We start from the raw sequence: 20,049 nt of genomic DNA on the forward strand, positions 1-20,049 counted from the left end.
CAAAGTTGTTTTTTTCACACAATGCACAGTAAACCTTTGAAATCCCTTGTCAGAGGATGTTGTTAAGGTCAAGACTCTAACAGGATTCAAAAACAACTAGGTAAGTTCATTGAGGGTAGGTCCATTAATGGCAGTTGGCTAGGATGGGCAGAGATGCTGTCCTTAATCTTTGTTTGCCAGAAGCTGGGAATGGGCGATGGGATGGATCACCTGATGTTTGTCAGTTCTGTTCATTGCCTCTGAAGCACTTGGCATTGGTCTCTGTTAGAAGACAGAATACTGGACTAGACGGAACTTTAGTCTGACCTACTATGGCTGTTCTTATGTAGAAGTTGCCCTATGGAACCTGGAGTCTCTCAAAGTTGGGAAGGAAGCAGTTGGGACATTTGACATTTGAGAAGTATGAGGCATCAGTAGACTAGGGAATGAAAATGTTGTGAAATGAGCATTGAAAGAGATGTTAATTTGCATATCACTGTTATTCTCCTTGGTCTTTACAGTTAAGACATTCCTCCCCATTCAAATAACTGCAGACATTCACAGCTATTGTTTTATGCTGTCTGATGACAAAGTAGCATTTCATATTTGCTTCACGTTAAGGTTTCTTGTACAACCATGAGGACTAGTAATATATATTCTGATATTGTGTTTTTTCTACTGAAATTTTGGCTTATAATTTAATTAGAATCCAGATGCTGCAACTGTGATCAGGTGACCACTGTGTTGGGTTTTGTACAAACAGTAAGGCTGTGTCTACACTACAAAAATAACTTGAAAGTTGCTTACTTCAAAGTATGTTGAAGTAAGCAACTTCAAAGTTGAGCGTCTACACACACCCTACTTCGAAGTAAGGCACCCCACCATTACCAGGAATAGATTAAGGACTTCGAAGTTGGGCTCCCTGCTTGCACTCTCTCCTAGGATTTGTGTACACTGAGAACTAATTTCAAAGTTAACTTCGAAGTAAGGGAAAAAAAATGTGTGTAGATTCTCTGCTGGCTACTTTGAAGTAGTGCCTAACTTTGAAGTTAACTTCAAAGTTAGTTCCTAGTGTAGACATACCCTAGGAGAGAGTCTCTCCCCAGCTAGGAGAGAGTCTCTCCCCAAACAGCTTTAATATATAAGTTGCACCTCCCTGGTCCTGCATCCTCAGGACCTCAGTGGTCCTGAATGAGGCATGTTGTTTGACCAGGGGAGGTTAATGCTGTCCAGTACATGGTCACTCCTGCTGGCCCTCCAGCCATGGCTTCCTGGCCCTGCAGTTGTGGCTTGCTGCTGCAGCCAGCTCCCCAGCCCCAGCTCCCTGGGGTACACTTGTGCTACAGCCCCAGCCCTGCATAGCTGATAGGAGATACTGGTGCTCTAGCCCCAGCCTCACTGCCCTCCTTGGAGCTGCTGAGAGGCCAGCTTGGCTTGGTCTCCTGCCCCAGCCCTCTGGTCCAGGAGCATCCTTCATCTAGCGGAGTGCCAGTTTTGGGAGGTGCAACCTGCATGCCTAAAATATAAAGCCAGAAGAAACCATTATGAGCATTTAATTTGGCCTCCGGTTTAGTGCAGATCATAAACTATATCAATAAAAGCATTGAGATACTATGGTGATAAGCATGGTATAAAAATGTTTGTTGAATAGAATAGTAGTTTCTGGATCAGAGCATAACTGCTTGTGTGAGCTAAAGTATATGTTGTAGAAAGATGTCCAATCTTGATTTAGAGCTTTCAAGTGATGGTTTACTGCATCCTCAGTAAATGGTAAATTGCTTTAGTGACTAGTTAATCTCACAGTAAAAAACTGTACTTTGTTTTTAGTCTAAATTTGTGTACGTTCATCTTCCAGCCTTTAACTCACGGTCTGGCCTTTTCTGTTAAATCTTTTCCCCACCGAGACATTTGAAGACAGTGATCGTCATTTCTTAGCCTTCTCTTAGTTACAGTGTAGATTGAGTTTATTAAATCTCTGAAAGCTTTTCCAGATCTCTAATATTTATCTTCTGAATTTTTTTCCATTTGTCGCCATCCTTTTTAATGGGTATACAGTGGAACTAGACATAGTGTTTTAGTAATGGTCTCTCAAATGTCACATGCAGTCATAATAACCTTGAACTACTACTTTAGATTCCCTTGGATATACATGCCAGGATTACATTTTTCCCCGGCATTGCAATACAAGCTCATGTTCAGTTAGTTGTCTGACATGATCCCCAATTCTTTTCTGTGTCAGTTTTTCAAGTATTGTCTTCTCTTCTAGATGTAACAGAGGGGTAGCCATGTTAGCCTGTATTCTAACAAAGCAAAAGAGCAGTCATGTAGCATGGAACTGGAAGCATTTCTGAGAATGCCACCAAAGAGGTCGTGGATTTCAGTCTCCTTCCTAGCAACCTAAATTTGGCCTCCAGGACATCTCTCCTACCCTTTCCTATGTCATTGGTACCTACATGTACCACGACCACCGGCTCCACCCCACTACTGCATATAAGTCTGTCTAGATGCCTTGAAAGATCCACAACCTTCGTGCCAGGCGGGCAAGTCACCACACGGTTCTCCCAGTCATCACAAACCCAACTGTCTATGTTTCTAATGATCGAATCACCCACTACTAACACCTGCCTCTTCCTAACAACTGGCGTTCCCTCCCCCGGAGAGGTATCCTCAGTGTGAGAGGATACCATAGCAACCTCTGGAAGGAGGGTCCTAACTATGGGATGGTTTCCCTCTGCCCCCATTGACTGCTCTGCTTCCCTGAGCCTTTCATCCTCCTTAACAGCATCGGGGCTGTGAGATTGGAGGTGGGACAGCCCTACTACGTCCCGGAAAGCCTCATTAACATAGCTCTCTGCCTCCCTTAGCTCCTCCAGTTCAGATCAACACAGCTTTCTTCGGTATCTCCTCCACCGTCTTTGTCAAGTCTTTATAGAATAGCTCAATCTCTTCCTCCATACTGTCCGACGTGGGTGCATATACCTGAATGACTGAGATGTTGAACGGTTTTGCTTTGAATTGCTCAACCATCATTCTTGCACTCACCAGTTTGTATCCCAATAATGCTCTTCTAGCTGTTTTGCTAAGAAGGAACCCAGCTCCTGCTTCATGCTTCATTTTGTTTCCTAACCAAATAACTTCGCAACCACATATCTCTTCCATCTCTTCCAGTCGAAGTATATCACATCAATATCTCTCCATTTCCTTCCGAAGCAGCTCTAATTTTCCAGTTGCCCACAGTGTTTGGACATTCCATGTTCCAATGGATAGCATATGTGTTAGGTGTAATTTTCTTTCGGTAGCCAACTTATCGACCCAACCCCGATCGCTCGATTGGTATCACGGACCTTGTTTATCTGAGCGACATTCGAGCCGGCATCTTTTAACATTTGGTTGTACAGGCATCAGATTTCATTCGCGTTGTTGTTTGACGGTTAGCACATCAACACACATCTGACCAACCCTCCTCCTTCATCCAGGCGTGGGACTGGCATGGAGCTCTCAGTGGCTCCATGGCAGAGTTAATATTTAAAATAAATCTTAGAATTACAGGGAAATTCCCAAAGGCTAGGACAGTGATAAAGGGGTGCCAATATTCAGAAAGGGAATCGAGGAGGATCCTAGTAAAATAGGCTGGTTAGCTGTCTGCCTTGCTAGCAGTCCTCAGCTCTCACCTGGTGCATCTCTTCACTCTCAGAGCTTGTGCACCTGCCCTCCCTGCGGGGAGACCTTTTAAACCAGGGGTATCCAGCAAGTGGCCTGTGCGCCAGAATCTGGCATGCAGAGCCGGCAGCAGTACTATTTTAAAAGGTGGCTGTGGAGTTTTCAGGGCTGGGTGTGGCTTGCGTGGTTCTCAGGGCTCGGCACAGGTCACACAGAGCTCAGGGCTCTGGTGAGTCACCAGGGGTGGGGTGTAGGGTGCCTGTCTGTGGGGAGCAGGGTTAAGTCTGAGGGCAGCTTGGGACTGCAGGGGAATGGATTAAGTCTGAGGGAGCTTGGGGATGGGGGGAGGGGTTAAGTCTTGAGGCATCTTGGGGCTGCCAGGGAGAGGGGGGAGAGAGATTAAGTCTGTGGGGGTGGCTTGGAGCTGCGGCGGGGGGGTTAGGTCTGGGAGCAGCTTGGGGCTGCTGGGGGAAGGGGAATTAAACCTGGGGTCGGCTTGGGGTGTTAAACCTGGGGGTTGGGGGCATGGCATTTTGGGGCTGCGAGGCGTTAAGCCTGGGGATGGGAAGGGTGGGTTTGGGGCTATTTTGTGGTCAGCCCCCAGAACATGTAAGAAATTGCTGTGTGGCCCCTGATGAGAAAAGTTAGACGCCCCTATTTTAAATAAACTCCATCAGGCTGTAATTGCCTGTAGGTGCTCTGATTAGCCTGCTGCTTCTGGCAAGCTCTCAATTGGCCACAGGTGCTTGCCTGCTTGTTATGCACTAGGCTTAGCCCTGCTGTTAGCTCAGGCTGTAGATAATCCTATACAAAGCACCAGAGGTCCCAGGTTTGTTTCTGTCTGTGGGTGATTACAAGAGCCCACAGTCAGGATGATGGGACAGTGGCATTGCTGGCTTTGTGGGCTTCTGACCAGGCCACGTTTGTCACACTAGGTAGTTGGGGAAGAGGAAACTGTTTACCCAGAGCCCAGTATATCTCCCCTTCATCAGAGTGCAGCAGCCAGCTGGTCTGGGTCTGTCACAGTAGCTACAGTCAAAACACCTGTTGATTTTTTTTCTCTTCCAGGTCCCGGTTAATAGGACTGATGTTCAGCTCATGCAGGTGAGACTCATACCAAAGAAAATTCTTCCTGCATCTGAGAAGGGAATTCTGAGTCTGGGGCATGCAGACTGAGTTGGTAGAGTCAGATATTTGGAAGGAATGGAAAAATTCTTTGTCTGCGACCAGGTTTTGGTGGAGAAACCTATGCTGTTCCTGGAAAAGGAATAGATCCAGACATATGTATATTCTAGGGTGGAGTGTATGAGTGAGTGAGTGGGAGTTCTTTGGATTGGGATGGGCAGAGATGGAGTAAAGAGCAAGCCCTGGTTCTCAGAATGGGAGTGGAGGGGCAGATCACAGACAGAAGTCTGGTTGAAAAGCGAAAAGACTCAGACTGGGGAGTGGTTTGGAAGGATGAAGTAGAAGAAGGCTTCAGGTCTTCTGCAACTGATGATCTCTGTGTGTTTTCTGTATATAGGTATGCATGCACACCAATTTCCTGAGTCCAGAAGTTTTTCAAAAGCAGCATCCATTGACCCACATGTGTAGTTATTCCTCCCATGCTCCCAGCCAAGGGTATCCAAGACAGGATGAGACAGAGTCTCTCTAGTTCCTGAGTTGGACACTTGTCCTACTTCACTATAACTTGTCAAGTAGAAAATATTTTAGGTTGTTTATATCTTAGCTTAAATGATATAATAATGATAATCTGGTAGCACAAGCAGAGGATGCAACTGCTCATGGTGAACAGGGAGCCAACTACAAAATGAGAGGGCTCATCAGTGGTAAAGGCAGACACCAACAAGCACTCTCATCAGAGACAAGGGTATCTACTGACAACAGAAAGAGAAAAAGAAACATGCTGGACAGAGCATTTAAAAGAATTGCTGAAGATGGAGCCATATAAAAAGGAAGCAAATATTGAGAAGGCAGAAGATGATTTTGGTATTAACACCGACATCCCAGCTAAGGAAGAGAAGTAGTACATCAGTGTGTATCATGTCTGTAATTCTCTTCAAAAGTGCCATCGACTGTGTAATGCAGAGTACAACAGAAGACATGCCAAGTGGTATTAAATGGATACGCTTTTCATCCCTTGAAAACCTGGACTTCACTGATGATCTTGCCCTCCTTTCACAGACCCAACACCACATAAGAGAAAAATACAATTTGACAGAACACATTTAGTCAGCCAACTGGACTGAGAATTAACTGCAGTAAGACAGGTATCCTGACTTTTATTGTTGCCTCAGTGTCACAAGTACTGATAGAGGATTATATTCTCATCAGTGTAGAAACATTCACATACTTGGGCAGCATAACACCATCCATGATGGTAGAAGAAGCCAGGACATCCAGAACAGAATCCATAAAGTCAGGAACACCTTCATGAGCTCAGTTACAACCTGGAAATCATCAAAATACAACACCAAAACCAAACTCAAGATTTATCAGATCTGTGTACTTTCAGTGTTATTTTATAATGTACGGAATGCTGGGGACTGAAAAAGTGTGACATGTCCAAATTGTATTTCCTAGAACCTTTCTCAAGAAAAAATCCTCTGTATCTTTTGGCACAGCGCAATCTCGGCCCAAAATCTATTAAAACAGGGCAGTCAAAAGGATATGAGCACCATCATTCCTAGAAGGTGTGGCAGATGGATTGGCCATATGCTTCAGATGGAAATTGATTCCATCACCAAAGTAGCAATGAAGTGGTTGCCCAAAGGCAAGCGAAAACAGGGCCAACTAAAAACAACATGGTGAAGATCTGTGGAAGCCAAACTGGAAAACCTGGAGTACAGCTGGGAAACCATTGAAAGACTTGCCAGAAACAGGCAGGGGTGAAGGACTGCCCTAAAAGTGAGAGGCATAATAGTAACATGTTGATGATATCTTAGGTCAGTATTTTTTATAGTTAGTTTAAAGTAAATTTTTCCTCCAAAGCTAGGGGGAACCCTCTCTGGTTCTGGGCCGATGCCTTAAGTCCTGGGATTCTAGAACTGTCTCTCCTGCCTTTGCTCCTTCTCCATGGCTACGTCTACACTAGCACACTACGTCGAAGTAGCCTATTTCGAAGTAAGAACATCGGAATAGACTCCTTTGATGTGTATCATCTACACGTCCTCCAGGGCTGGTACCGTCGACGTTCAACGTTGAAGTAGCGATGGGGAATGTCAAAAGGAGCCGCCTCAGAAGAAAACGTGGAGCGTCCACACACACAAGTGCTCCCCATCGAAATAGGGGGCCAGGAATGCCCGTGGACCAGGTCACAAGCTGGACTAGCCCTTCCGGGTCAACAGCAAACCACTCCTTTAAAGGGCCCCTCCCAGATACACCCAGCCTGCACAGCATGAGGTCCACAGAGTACTGTCCACACTCTCACAGACCAAGTCACAGCAGCTATGGACCCCCAGCAGCAGCAGCAGCAGCAGCAGCAGCAGCAGGAGGAGGCCCTCCAGGTAGTCATCCAGGGGGCAAGCGCCCTGCTAGGTGCTGCCCAGGAGGCTGCCCAGTGGTTCCTGCCTGAGGAGCCCTCCCTGGGGGCAGATAGGGACGCCCCGACCACCAGCCTCCCCTCTTCCTTCCCTGCCGGCTGCTCCCCCCGCCTATGGAGCTACCCCACCAGCTCTGAGTGGTGGGAGCAGCGGGTCATGTGGGAGTGGGATGGCGACCAGTGGCTGCAGAACTTCCGCATGCACCGGCAGACCTTCCTGGAGCTCTGCCAGTGGCTCACCCCCACAATGAGGCACCTGGACACACGGATGCGGCGCGCTCTCCCTGTCGAGAGGAGGGTCGCAATAGCCATCTGGAAGCTGGCCGCTCCAGACAGCTTCCGCTCCATGGGACACCAGTTTGGAGTGGAAAAGGTCACAGTCGGGGCCGTCATCATGGAGGTAAGGAGGCCTGGGCATGCACCCACTGAGGGGCGGGGTGGCTGGGTGTGGGGCAGGGGAGGGAGGGGTACTGGGGAAAGAGGAGCTGGGCAGGGGGTACCCGGGGAAGTGCCCAGGAGGGAGGCCTGGTGGGGAGGGCCCTGGGGCACCCTGCAGACCCTCATGGGTACCTGCATTTCCTCCCCACAGGTGGTCTGTGCACTCAATGCCGTGCGGCTCCAGAGGGTTATCCGACTCGGGGACCTGGACGCAGTCATCACCGGATTCGCCGCCATGGGGTTCCCAAACTGTTTCGAGGCCCTGGACAGGACCCACATCCCCATCTGTGCCCCGGACCACAGTGGAGGAAGATACATAAACTGCAGAGGCTACCACTCCATGGTCCTGTAGGTCAAGGTGGACAGTCGGGGCCGCTTCTAGGACATGTACGTGGGCTGGCCCAGCTGCACACACAACTCCTGTGTTTTTAGGAACTCAGGCCTGTGCCGCCGGCTGGAGGCGGGGACCTACATCCCTCAGAGGGAGATCCCTCTGGGGGACACCACTGTGCCCCTCTGCCTTGTGGCAGATGCGGCCTACCCCCTCCAGCCCTGGCTCATGCGCCCATACACCAGCCACCTCAATGCCAGCCAGGAGTGGTTCAACGCCCGCCTGAACCATGCCCGCCAGATGGTGGAGAGGACCTTTGGCCGCCTGAAGGGCTGCTGGCGGTGCTTCCTTGCCCGCCTGGATGTTGGCCTCCAGAACATCCCCCAGGTTGTGGGCGCATGCTGCATGCTCCACAATGTTGTCAAGAGCAAGGGGGAGGCCTTCATCCGGGGTGGGCGGTGGACGCTGGGACGGGCTTCCCCCAGCCGGCTGCTGCATCCAGCTGCCAGGCCCACCACGAGGGGTTAAGTGTCCGGAAGGCTCTGCGGGCCCATTTCAATTAGAAAGACCCCTAAGCACCTTCCTGGCCTTCCCTGGAGGACCCCCCACACACAACGCCCGCACACCGCCCCCAACACCCGCACAGCACCCCCCCAAAAAGCACGCATCTCAGGTTCTTTGGAAAATAAAACTGTGGTTTTTGGAAAACTGCTAACTGTCTTATGTTCACAACAAAAACTACAACCAATATACAAAGGAGGACAACTATATACAAGCGGGACAACTATATACAAATGGGGGCCCGGCAGATGGCTCGGCCATCTGCCCATCAGTCTGGGGTGGGTGTAGAGGGGCGTGACCCCTGGCGGGTACAGCTCACAACGCCCCCCCCTTGTCCGCGGTCCCTGGTGTGGCCGGCTGGGGGCTGGGAGGACCAGTAAGTATGACTGGAATGCCTCCACCAGACGGTCTTCAGCCCCAGTGGGCTCCAGTCTTGGGGGGCTGGTAGGCAGCATGGCAGGTGGGGCAGCAGGCGGTGAGACAGGTGGGGTGGCAGGCGATGAGGCAGGGGGGGCAGCAGGAGGCACAGTGAGGAGGGCAGTCCGGGGGTAGCGGGGGGCAGGAGCCGGGCAACGGCCTCCTGGATTGACTCAGCTATGTCTTGGAACACCACCATGCAATCCTCCCATACCGCCCAGTGCTGAGTGGACTCCTCCCAGTCAAAGCGGAGTCTCTCCTCAGCCACATCTGTCTGCCGCCAGAGAGCCACCAGGAGCTGGGGGTCCACGGGGGCCATCCCCAGGGTCCGGCGGTGGCGGGAGAGTCTCACTGGCCTTTGGGGTGTCTCCAGGCGCTGGCGGTGGCTGACCTCCAGCGGGCAGTCGGGGACAATGGAGGGTGCATGGCTGCCTGGGGCATCGGATGGTGCAGCTGCAGAGAAGGGGAGAGGGAGGGAATGGCTGTTAGTACTGTGCCCTGGCCTGTGGCCTGTTCCCCCCCACCCCGTTTTGGGTGCTGGGTCTCTGTCCCCGTTGGTGGGTGTGATGTCCCTGTTGGGTGTCCCCATTGCATGGTCCCCCCCTCCCCTGGGGTTAGGTCACAGTGCTGTCCATGGGTGCAGGTGCTGATGACTGTGCCACCATCCTGGGACCATGCTGTGGCTGGGCGGTTGTGGGTCGGGGTCCGCTGGGGGTATGTGAGGCTCCCGGTCTTGTCTGGTGCCCCCGCCCTGTGGCCCGGGGATGTGTGCCCTGTGGGGTACGTACCTGACCATCCATTGGTGTGGTTGGGGGAACCCCGGTGGGCGGACGCCCGGCTGGTGCTCTGGGAAGGGAGGTCTATGAGGAGTGCCCCCCCGCCTCGCTGCTGGACCCCTCCTCCGCCGTCCTGAGCGGGGCTCCTCAGGTGGGCCCCGGGGTGCGGGGCTGGCCTCTGGGGCGGACTCCGGCTCCGAGGCCTGCTGGGGCTCATCCGCTGTGGTGTCAAGGGTGGCCAGGGGGAGGAGGTGCCCTGGGGGCCCAGGATGGCCCTGAGTTCCCTGTAATAGGGGCAAGTGGCAGGGGCGGCCCCAGACCGGCTGTCCGAGTCCCGGGCATGGGCATACCCCTGCCACAACTCCTTCACCTTGCTCCAGACATGATCCGGAGTGCAGGCAGGGTGACCCCGGGCAGCCAGGCCCTCGGCCAGTCGGGCAAATGCTTCTGCATTCCTCCACTTGCTTTCCATCACATGGAGCACCTCCTCCTCACCCCGGAGCCCCAGCAGGTCTCGGAGCTCGGCCTCTGACCGGGGGGGCCTTGCCTCTTTTTGGCCCCCTGCTTGGCTGCTGGGGGTGCCTGGGTCCCCTCAAGAGGGGGGCCCTGGGGGCGCTCTGGGGGCTGGCTCGATGCCATGGCTGGTGGCAGTGCAGATCGGGGCCTCTGGAAAGTGTGCAGGGCTAATGTGTGTGTGCTGCTACCTGCACGCTCTCGGCTTCCTGCCACAGGAAATCCGGGTCTGTGGTGCTTTAAGGGCTGCTGCGCGTGGGGACCATAGAGCCCCGCAGGGGCTGGACAGAGCTTCTCTCAACCCCTCAGCTTATGGCCGCCATGGAGGACCCCGCAATTTTGAAGTAGCAGGATGCAGATCGTCTACACACGCCTTACTTCAACGTTGAATGTTGAAGTAGAGTGCTATGGGAATAGTGATTTTGACGTCTCGCTGCCTAATGTCGATATAGCACATGGCGCATGTAGACGCGACGCGTGCTATTTTGACATTGTGCCAGCTACTTCGAAGTAGCAGGCTAGTGTAGACACACCTCATCAATGATGAATATCAACAGTGGTGCACTCAGACGGTACAGGCACGTATCTCTGCAGAGTGCAGTATCTGTCAGTCCTTACTATCCAGAGTTGAGCTTGAGAGGCACAGGAGGTTTGCCTAAGAAAGTACCTGATGGAGGAGGCTAAGATGCTCCATTCTGATCCAGGTCTGCAAAAAAACCCTTGTATGTTTGCATTAGCCAACTAGGAGTGCCTCTCCAAGCATGTGCTTTGGAGCAGAGCCTCTAAAACTGAAGCCGAAAAGCTCTTCCTCCAGGGCTCCCTGTGCAAGTAGTGAGCACTCATGGTCACAAGGACAGAACCCTGCACTGGGCAGTCAATAAGAAATGTGTTTCCTCCCTGAGCTGGGCCAGGTTGGGTGAGACCTCATGTCTCACTCAGAACGAGTGGAATCAGTTCTGTCAAAGACCCTCAGATTGGAAGGTGAGGTGTGCAAAAAGAAATACAATTGTTCTGATTGTGGTACTGAAGCATAAAGCACAGATACTCACTGGTTCCATGAGTCTTGGTCCAGATCAATTATCAGCACTGCCTTATTCATTTAAAGACCATTCATCTGCAACAGATGAGCTGTGTCCTTCAGGCCTAACTCCTGGAACTTCTCAGACTGTTACACAAGTAACACTGAAGGATATATTGGTAGTACAGCTGGCTGCAAAAAGAGCTTTGTCACACCACCAGCAATCCACCCTACTAGCTAAGGGCTCTAAGATACCAGATCTCCTAGTAAGGAAGGCCTTATCCACAGGTCTGCAATTTTATGTCATTTACCACCGACCTTTCTCAGCTAACTGTGACTTGAATAACTACTCCAGATTCATGGACTTCAAATATAAACTTCCTGTATTCTTCTATTTTATGTATATGCTCCAGTTTCAAGTTCAACAGAATAAAATTGCCTCTGGAGCATTTCTCAACATTTTTTGTACCTAAAATATTTTTAATCCATTTTAATTTACAAAAGGCATTTGTTCATTTTCTTCTGTTATATTCAAGAATAATTTTCTCATCAAATACCTCTCTAACATTTTTCAAATAAAAGTTGTTATGACTCATTGAAAATGACAGTGCACTGGTCTCTTTGTGCTTCAGCTACATGGTTGCATCCACCCACGTGGTGCCATTTGCCAAACTCCACTTACAGTGTCTGGAAACTTGGCACCACTCAATTTACTGACTGAGCAGGGACCACATCCACTCCAGTATACTGGTCACACTAGAGTTATCTCTTCCCTTGCTTGATGGTGGAATACAGAAAAAGTCATGGTGAGAACTTCTCTCAGCCTTCTTGTGCCTAGGGCCAGCCTTGTGACAGATATCTCCCTCCTGGGAAGAAGTTCACTCGTCTGGACAGCTACACTGCTCATAGTGCTTGGAACCAACGAGAGGACAGGCTACATATAAACTTATATGTGACTTATATGGAACTTACGATGAATAAACCCACTCCACTTTAATGGATTAACTGATTTTCAATATCCTTTGTTGCCTCCAGGTGAAAATATCCCCTGTCACGCAGCCTGGAGCTCCCCAGATGGATGGCAACACCTGTTACAATGTTGTTGATGAGGTACTTGAACCACCCTTCCACTATCATTGAGGCAGTTCAGAGTTGGAATAAGACCCAAGGTCCTTGCCCTATCTCTGACCCTTCTCTGTGTTGGACTTGCAGGTGATCTATGAAATAGAGTTCAATGGCACCTATGGAATCCAGAACATCTCTGTCCAGCTTAAAGTGTCCAGTGTGTCTGGGAACTCTCTGCAGCAGCAGTTCACGTTGCATTTCTGGGTCAGTGCCCTGATCTCACATGGAAACTTTCAAGGGCTGGGGTTAATGCCCAGACTCCATTTGTGTTCTTAAGTGAGGAGATTTGGTTAGAGGCATGAGTGCCTCTGGGTGTGGAGGGATCAGGGGTCAATTCCTCAGTTTTCTATGAGTACTCTACAGGATTGGGTTTAGTGGTTTGGTACCAGGGAGGTACTCAAAGAGGGAGAGTTGTGCTCAGTGTCCTGGCCTTCTGCAGGGTTGCTATCTTGCTCTTGCATGGTCTCTGGGGGAAGGAAGGAAAGAAAGAGATCCAGGCCAGTATTTTTGTGTCATTTGTGGTGTTTAAAGAGAAGATAGGAGGTAGTGTTTTATTTCACTTATTCTAAGCATAGTTGCTGGTGCCCTTTCCCTATACTACTTGACACCTGCCTTGGCAATGGGGGATGGGAAATCATCCTCAAAGATCAGTGACTTTTTCCAGCACCTTAGTTCTAAGGCTGGACGACAAAGTTGGGAAATATTAAACCTGTCTGTAACTTAGTACTGGAGAGGGCCACTCTAATGCCAAGTGGTTAAAGTGTAACATGGGAGGTGTTGTGAGGTCATGTGACTCCAAACTCCAGAAGCTTGTTGAGGTGATCCCAAAAGCCTCTCTTCAGTGAGGACAGTTTCATAAATATGTGTTTGGGGAGTGGGGAAGAATATCAACGACTCAAAACTTCAGGACTGTGGAACAGCAAGGGTGAGTTCTTCCTTCGAGCAGCCAGTGCATATTCCCACTCATGGGAATGCCTTGATGAAAGCAGCCTAAACAGTAAAATTCTACTAGAAGTAGCCATGGGAGCATTCACTTGCCTCCTGTGCTTGTTCTACCTTTCCTCTTTCCTCCCTCTCCAAACTTCATGCTTGTTAAGGCAAGGGACTAAGTGGAGCATGGCACTCCATTGCTTCAGTGCCTTCATTTGTGGCCGGCTGGATGGTTACAGTGTTGCTGTAGAATCCTTGTGGATCTTTAGTAGATAGGCAACTTGTATAGGTTATATGGTGCATAAGTTCGCATGGTGTGGCAAGGCTACTAACCCCACAGCCAGAATACTGTTGCCCTTCTTGAGACAGGGGCAGATGGTGGTCTGGGGGGAACCGGGGCCCCACCCACTCATTCCGGGTTCCAGTGCAGGGACCCTCTGTGGCTGCTAGTGGTGGGGAAGGGCTCCCCTCCGCGTGAACACCGCAGCTCTTTCCTGGGCCACTTCCCCAAATGATTCCTCCCCCTCTCCCCCATACCTCCTCCAGGTAGTGGCAGTGGCAGCAGCAGCAGCACGTTTACCCTCCTGGATTGGCTCCTCCTGTGTGATCAGTCTGCTTGGCCTTACACCATATCTCAGGGCCTCCTGGGCAGGGGCCTTAGCCCCTTGCAGCTGAGCACTCCACTCCTCCTCTGGTGCCTCTAGAAAAACTCCTTTTGCTCCTCTCCTCTATCACCTCTTCTATCACTCTCCTCTGTCCCCCTGTGCCTCATATTGGAAATACCGGGGAAGGTGGGCAGGCTATTAAAAGGCCTCTCTCACGGTGAGGGGGGGCCCACTAAAAACACCCGGTCCCAAATAGATACGGGGGACAACGAAGGAAAAAACAGGGGCGGGAGTGAGGGTCAAAGGTTTAAAATAAGGGAGCCGGAGGGGGATACTGAGCAGAGGACCTCGGACAGCGCCCACCGCTCCCCGAAGGTGTCCAGGGAGTTGGTGGATGCTGCCCAGAGGAACTCTGCTCGGATTCGTGACTGGAGGGAGGAACGGAAGTAGGCCCCACAGTCGCAGGTTGCCCCCTTTGCCAGCCTCCTCTCCCTGGTTTTGTAGATGGCCATTTTGGCCTACTGGGCAAAGGGTTCTTTTAAAAGCAGGCTTAAGTGGGACCAGGTGGCCCCAATTGATCCAGGGCGGCTTCTTCCCCAGCTGCTCACACTCTGCTTGTTTGCCTGCCCTGCTTTTCCCTCTTGTTCTCACCCCCTCCCAACCTTATCTTGTCACAATGGTTATATAAAGGAAAACAGGAAGTCTAGGCAGCTTGGATTCAAAAGATGCATCTGGTGCCCAGTAGTATTCCCAGCATCAGACGCATATTCCAGATGCCTTCCATGTTTGGGGGAAGGGCATTTTCTCTCTAAATGTCCATGGTTCTTATAATTTGCCGTAAGGGCAAAGAGAGACAAAACCAGTTCTAGGCAACTTTAGGAAGCACTAACATTGGCAGCTTTGGTTTAGAATGAGTAAAGATATGAGACAAGGAGAGTCGATGTTGCCTAGTATCTTCATCACGCAGCTAGAGAGAACGATGGACAAGATCAGGGAAGAGGTAGAAGCGATATCGGTGCACGGGAGAAGAATCAATAACTTGAGGTTTGCAGATGATATAGTTATCAAGGAGAATGAAGAGAAGCTAGTGAGAAAAGTGCAGGTGCTAAACAAGGAAGGGAAGCAGTATGGACTGATTCTGAGCATCACTAAAACAAAAACAATGGTATTTGAAGATAAGGAAATAGGAAGGAAGATCAGTGTAGATGGTATGGAACTAGATAATGTAAAGAAGATCATGTATCTGGAGAGCAACATAACATATGATCTAGACTGTACGAGGGAAATAGCAACTAGAATAGCAAAAGCAAGAGCGAGTCTGAAGGTGGTGGGTAAGAGGACACTGGGGCCTGTTTGATTATGTCATCCTCTGTGCTCGGGACTGTAACGTTCACATCACTCATGCTATGCTCAATACTGATTGCTGAACCGACCATTAACTAATATGTTCTATTATGTCACTCAAACTAGCACCAAAACTTGTTTCCATCTCCCACCCCCAACAAAAAAAAATACTGCAAGAGGATTAACATCAGGGGTTTAAGGGACCATAAGATGAGGCTTATCTTCCCTCAAAGACTTAGCATCAAGCTATGCAGCCAAGAACCACCAAAGGACTATTGTCAAGGATGGTCCTTTCTGAAAATTGCTGTCTAGGAAACCTGTGGCAAAACCCTTGTCTACATTCAGCAAAGGAGCCAGGAATGGTTTGATACTAACAATAAGGATATCCAGGACCTAACTGATGCTAAAGGCAGAGCACTCAAAGACTGACATAGCAAATTCACATCTGAGCAGAAGAAACAAGATTAAAGCTTGTCAAAGCTGAAGAACAATAAAGAATTAGAGTCCTTAAAAACAACTGGTGGAGAGACAAAGCAAAGGAAATACAGGCCTATTCTGACTCCAACAGTCAAGAGTTCTTTAATGCTGTTAGGGCAACTTAAGGACCATCAAAACAAGGTGTCACTCGCTTATGATCAGCAGACAGGATATTGCTTATCAAGACACTGCTGGCAGGAACACTTCAGCCACCTGTTCAATGTAATGCAATTGTCAACTATGGCATTTTCAGTGTGACCACCAGTTTACTGGTCTGCATGTCACTGTGGATCATGAACCCTCCGTCTATGAGATCCAAGCAGTCAAAAAGGATGAAAGACAACAAGGCCACAGGCATTGACGAAATCCCCACTGAAATATTCAAACAGGAAGGTCCATCCCTGCTGTTGTGCCTGTTTTCCCTCATTCTGGTGATCTGGAGAGAGGACACCATACCCAGTGAGTTCAGAGACACCATCATAGTGACCATCTTTAAGAAGGGTGACAGAACTGACTGCAGAAACTATTGAGGGATCTCCTTGCTTTCAACCACAGGTACAATTCTCAACCAAGTCTTTCTGAACCGTTTCCTTCCACTGGCAGAAGAAGTTCTTCCAGAGTCTAAATGAGTGAGTTGGGGACAGGGGAGTGCAAACAGGGAGTTTGGAAGGGAGTGGAAGGGGCCAGGGACCCTTGCCTTTCTTTTAAATCACTGTTCTAGGATGGCAGGCATGGATAGTGACAGGTTTGCTGCTGTTACCTGCTCAGGATGCTCCATGTTTGTCTTCCTCCCTGAGGAAAGAAGGGATTTCGTCTGCACTAAGTGCAAGCTGGTCTCCATTTTAGAAGAAAAAATTAGAGGACTGGAGGCTCAAATGTTGACCCTGCACTCAATCAGGGAGGATGAAGATTTCCTTGACAGAAGGGAGCGTTTAATCTTGCAAGCAAAGCAGGCGGAAGAACCGGGGAGGGTGGTAAGGGATGAAGCAGAGAACAGGCAGCATGTAACTTCTAGGAGAAAAAGAAGGCTGGTACATGAGTCCCCCAATGATAAAGAGATAAGTAATTGCTTTCAGGCACTCTCCACTAGTTCTGCGGTGGTGAATGCTTTGGAAGGCGCCTCACAGGAGGAAAATCGCAAGAGAACTGCTTCTACTGCAGGACAGGGGATGTGTAGTCCAAACGGTGGGGGTTCAATGACCACCACCCCCAGAAGAAAAAGGCAGGTGGTGGTGGTAGGGGACTCCCTCCTAAGAGGGACTGAACCATCCATCTGCCAACCGGACCTGCAGTCTCATGAGGTGTGCTGTTTACCAGGAGCTCGAATTCAGGATGTGACTGAGAGCCTTACAAAACAGCTCAAGCCTTTGGAATACTACCCTTCTGCATGTGGGAACTAACGATACAGCCAAAAATGACCTTGAGCGGGTTACTGCGGATTATGTGGCACTGGGAAGAAGGGTCAAAGAATTTGGAGCACAAGTGGTGTTCTCGTCCATCCTTCCTGTCGAAGGGAAAGGGCTAGGTAGGGACCGTCGAATTGAGGAAGTAAATGCATGGTTACACAGGTGGTGCCAGAAAGAGGGCTTTGGATCGTTGATCATGGGATGCTGTTCCGGGCACAAGGATTATTGGGAAGAGGTGGGGTCCACCTAACCAAGAGAGCAAGGAACATTTTCGCAAATAGGCTTGCAAACTTAGTGAGGAGAGCTTTCAACTAGGTTCGCTGGGGGAAGGTGACCGAAACCCTGTGGGTAGAAAGAAACTTGGAGGCCAGGAAGAAATGCAAAGAGGAATGTACAACAAAAGTGGACCCTTGGTTCGAGTAGTGAGGGCAGGGAGATTAACTGTTTATCTAAGATGTTTGTACACCAATGCCAGAAGCCTGGGTAACAAGCAGAAGGAATTAGAAGCCCTGGCTCAGTCCAAGAACTATGACTTGATTGGAATAACAGAGATTTGGTGGGATGACTCGCGTGACTGGAGTGCTGCCATGAAAGGGTATAAACTGTTCAGGAAGAACAGGCAAGGGAGAAAAGGAGGAAGGGTTGCACTGTATGTAAGAGAGCACTATGATTGCTTGGAACTCCCGTACATAGAGGGAGAAAAGCCTGTTGAGAATCTATGGGTCAAGCTTAGTGGTGTAGGCAGCACTGGAGATGTGGTGGTTGGTGTCTGCTACAGGCCGCCAAATCAGTATGATGAAGTAGATGAGGCTTTTTTTAGACAACTGAGAGAAGTTTCCAGATTGCAGGCTCTCGTTATCGTGGGAGACTTCTTTGACATCTGTTGGGAGACCAATACGGCGGTACACAATCAGTCCAGGAAATGTGTGGAGAATGTTGGGGATCACTTCTTGGTACAAGTGCTGAAGGACCCAACCAGAGGTCGTGCACAGCTCGACCTGCTGCTTACAAACAGGGAGGAACTAATAGGGGAGGTAGAGGTGGGTGACAGCCTGGGAAGCAGTGATCATGAGATGGTAGACTTCAGGATCCTGACCAAAGGAAGAAAAGAGAGCAGCAAATTACACACCTTGGCCTTCAGAAAAGCAGACTTTGACTCCTTCAGGAACCTGATGGGCAGAATCCCCTGGGATGCTACCATGAAGGGAAAAGGAGTCCACAAAAACTGGCAGTATTTTAAGGAAGCCCTATTGAAGGCACACAAAGAAACTGTCCCAATGCACAACAAGAGAAGTAAATATGGTAGGAGACCAGACTGGCTTAATGGGGAAATCCTTGGAAAACTTAGGCACAAAAAGGGAGCTCACCAAAAAGTGGAAACTGGGACAGATGTCTAGGGAGGGGTATAAACGTATAGCTCGAGAATGTAGGGCAGTTGTCAGGAAGGTGAAAGCGCAACTGGAATTGCGACTCGCAAGGAATGTGAAGGATAGCAAGAAAAGCTACAGGCATGTTAGCAAGAAGAAGGTGATCAGAGAGGGTGTGGGGCCCCTACTGGATGAGGGAGGTAACCCAGTGACAGATGATGTAGGGAAAGCTGAAGTACTTAATGCTTTCTTTGCCTCTGTCTTCACAGACAAGGACAGCTCCCGGACTAATGCGATAAGTGATGCATTGTGGGATGAAGGTGGACAGCCTTTGGTGGGGAAGGAACAGGTTAGGAGCGATCTAAAAAATCTAAATGTACATAAATCTATGGGCCCAGACCTAATTCATCCTAGGATTCTGAGGGAGTTGGCTTATGTTGTTGACGAGCCCTTGGCTGTTATCTTTGAAAACTCGTGGAGATCGGCAGAGATCCCGGATGACTGGAAAAAGGCAAAGGTAGTGCCCATCTTTAAAAAAGGAAAGGAGGATGATCCAGGGAACTGTAGGCCAGTCTGTCTTACATCAGTCCCTGGAAAAATCATGGAGGGGCTCCTCAAGGAAGTCATTTTGAGGCACTTGGAGGAGGGGAGAGTGATCAGGAATAGTCAGCGTAGATTCATGAGGGCAAGTCATGCCTGACCAATCTGATTAGTTTCTGCAATGAGATAACTGGCTCTGTGGATAGGGGAGAATCAATGGATGTGATTTATCTTGACTTTAGCAAAGCTTTAGATACGGTCTCCCACAATATTCTTGTCGGCAGGTTAAAGGAATTTGGATCGGATAAACGGACGGTAAGATGGATAGAAAGGTGGCTAGAAGGTTGGGCCCAGAGGGTAGTGATCAATGGCACAATGTCGGGATGGCGGTCGGTTTCTAGTGGAGTGCCGCAAGGTTCGGTTCTGGGTCCTGTTCTGTTCAATATATTTATCAGTGACCTGGATGAAGGGTTGGATTGCATCCTCAGCAAGTTTGCGGATGACACTGAGCTATGGGGAGAAGTAGATATGCTGGAGCGTCACAGAATCACAGAATCACAAGGCTGGAAGGGACCTCAGGAGGTCATCTAGTCCAGGAACTTGTCAAGCCAGGACTTAAAAACCTCAAGGGATGGAGAATCCACCACCTCTCTAGGCAACGCATTCCAATGCTTCACCACCCGCCTGGTGAAGTAGTTTTTCCTACCATCTAAGCTAAACCTCTCCCTCTTCAACTTCAGACCATTACTCCTTGTTCTGCCATCTGACACCACTAAGAACAGTTTCTCACCCTCCTTTTCAGAGCTCCCCTGCAGGAAGTTGAAGGCTGCTATTAAATCACACCTAAGTCTTCTCTTCTGTAAACTAAACAATCCCAAATCCCTCAGCCTATCCTCATAGATCTTGTGCTCCAGACCCTTAATCATTTTTGTTGCCCTTCACTGAACCTGCTCCAGCAAATCCACACCTTTTTATACTGGGGGGCCCAAAACTGGACACAGTATTCTAGATGTGGCCTCAC

General features: G+C 49.6%; 2 protein-coding genes across 4 annotated transcripts in view; both read left to right on the forward strand.

The window, feature by feature from the left end:
* Positions 1 to 20,049, forward strand: part of TCTN3 (tectonic family member 3) — a 144,432-nt gene that overhangs the window by 52,158 nt on the left and 72,225 nt on the right. For all 3 annotated transcript variants that reach the window (XM_074999390.1, XM_074999388.1, XM_074999389.1), the window contains 3 exons: positions 4,708 to 4,743; positions 12,270 to 12,344; positions 12,447 to 12,563. In XM_074999390.1, coding sequence (XP_074855491.1) covers positions 4,708 to 4,743; positions 12,270 to 12,344; positions 12,447 to 12,563 — 228 coding nt within the window. The remainder of the gene's footprint in view (positions 1 to 4,707; positions 4,744 to 12,269; positions 12,345 to 12,446; positions 12,564 to 20,049) is intronic.
* LOC142015995 (uncharacterized) lies at positions 5,180 to 8,663 on the forward strand. Its single transcript, XM_075000010.1, has 2 exons — positions 5,180 to 7,580; positions 7,770 to 8,663. The coding sequence occupies exons 1-2, from the start codon at positions 7,089 to 7,091 to the stop codon at positions 7,968 to 7,970; spliced, it is 693 nt and encodes a 230-aa protein (XP_074856111.1). The 5' UTR covers positions 5,180 to 7,088; the 3' UTR covers positions 7,971 to 8,663.

The sequence above is a fragment of the Carettochelys insculpta genome, chromosome 7 (genome assembly GCF_033958435.1).
Source record: "Carettochelys insculpta isolate YL-2023 chromosome 7, ASM3395843v1, whole genome shotgun sequence".
NCBI lineage: Eukaryota > Metazoa > Chordata > Testudines > Carettochelyidae > Carettochelys > Carettochelys insculpta.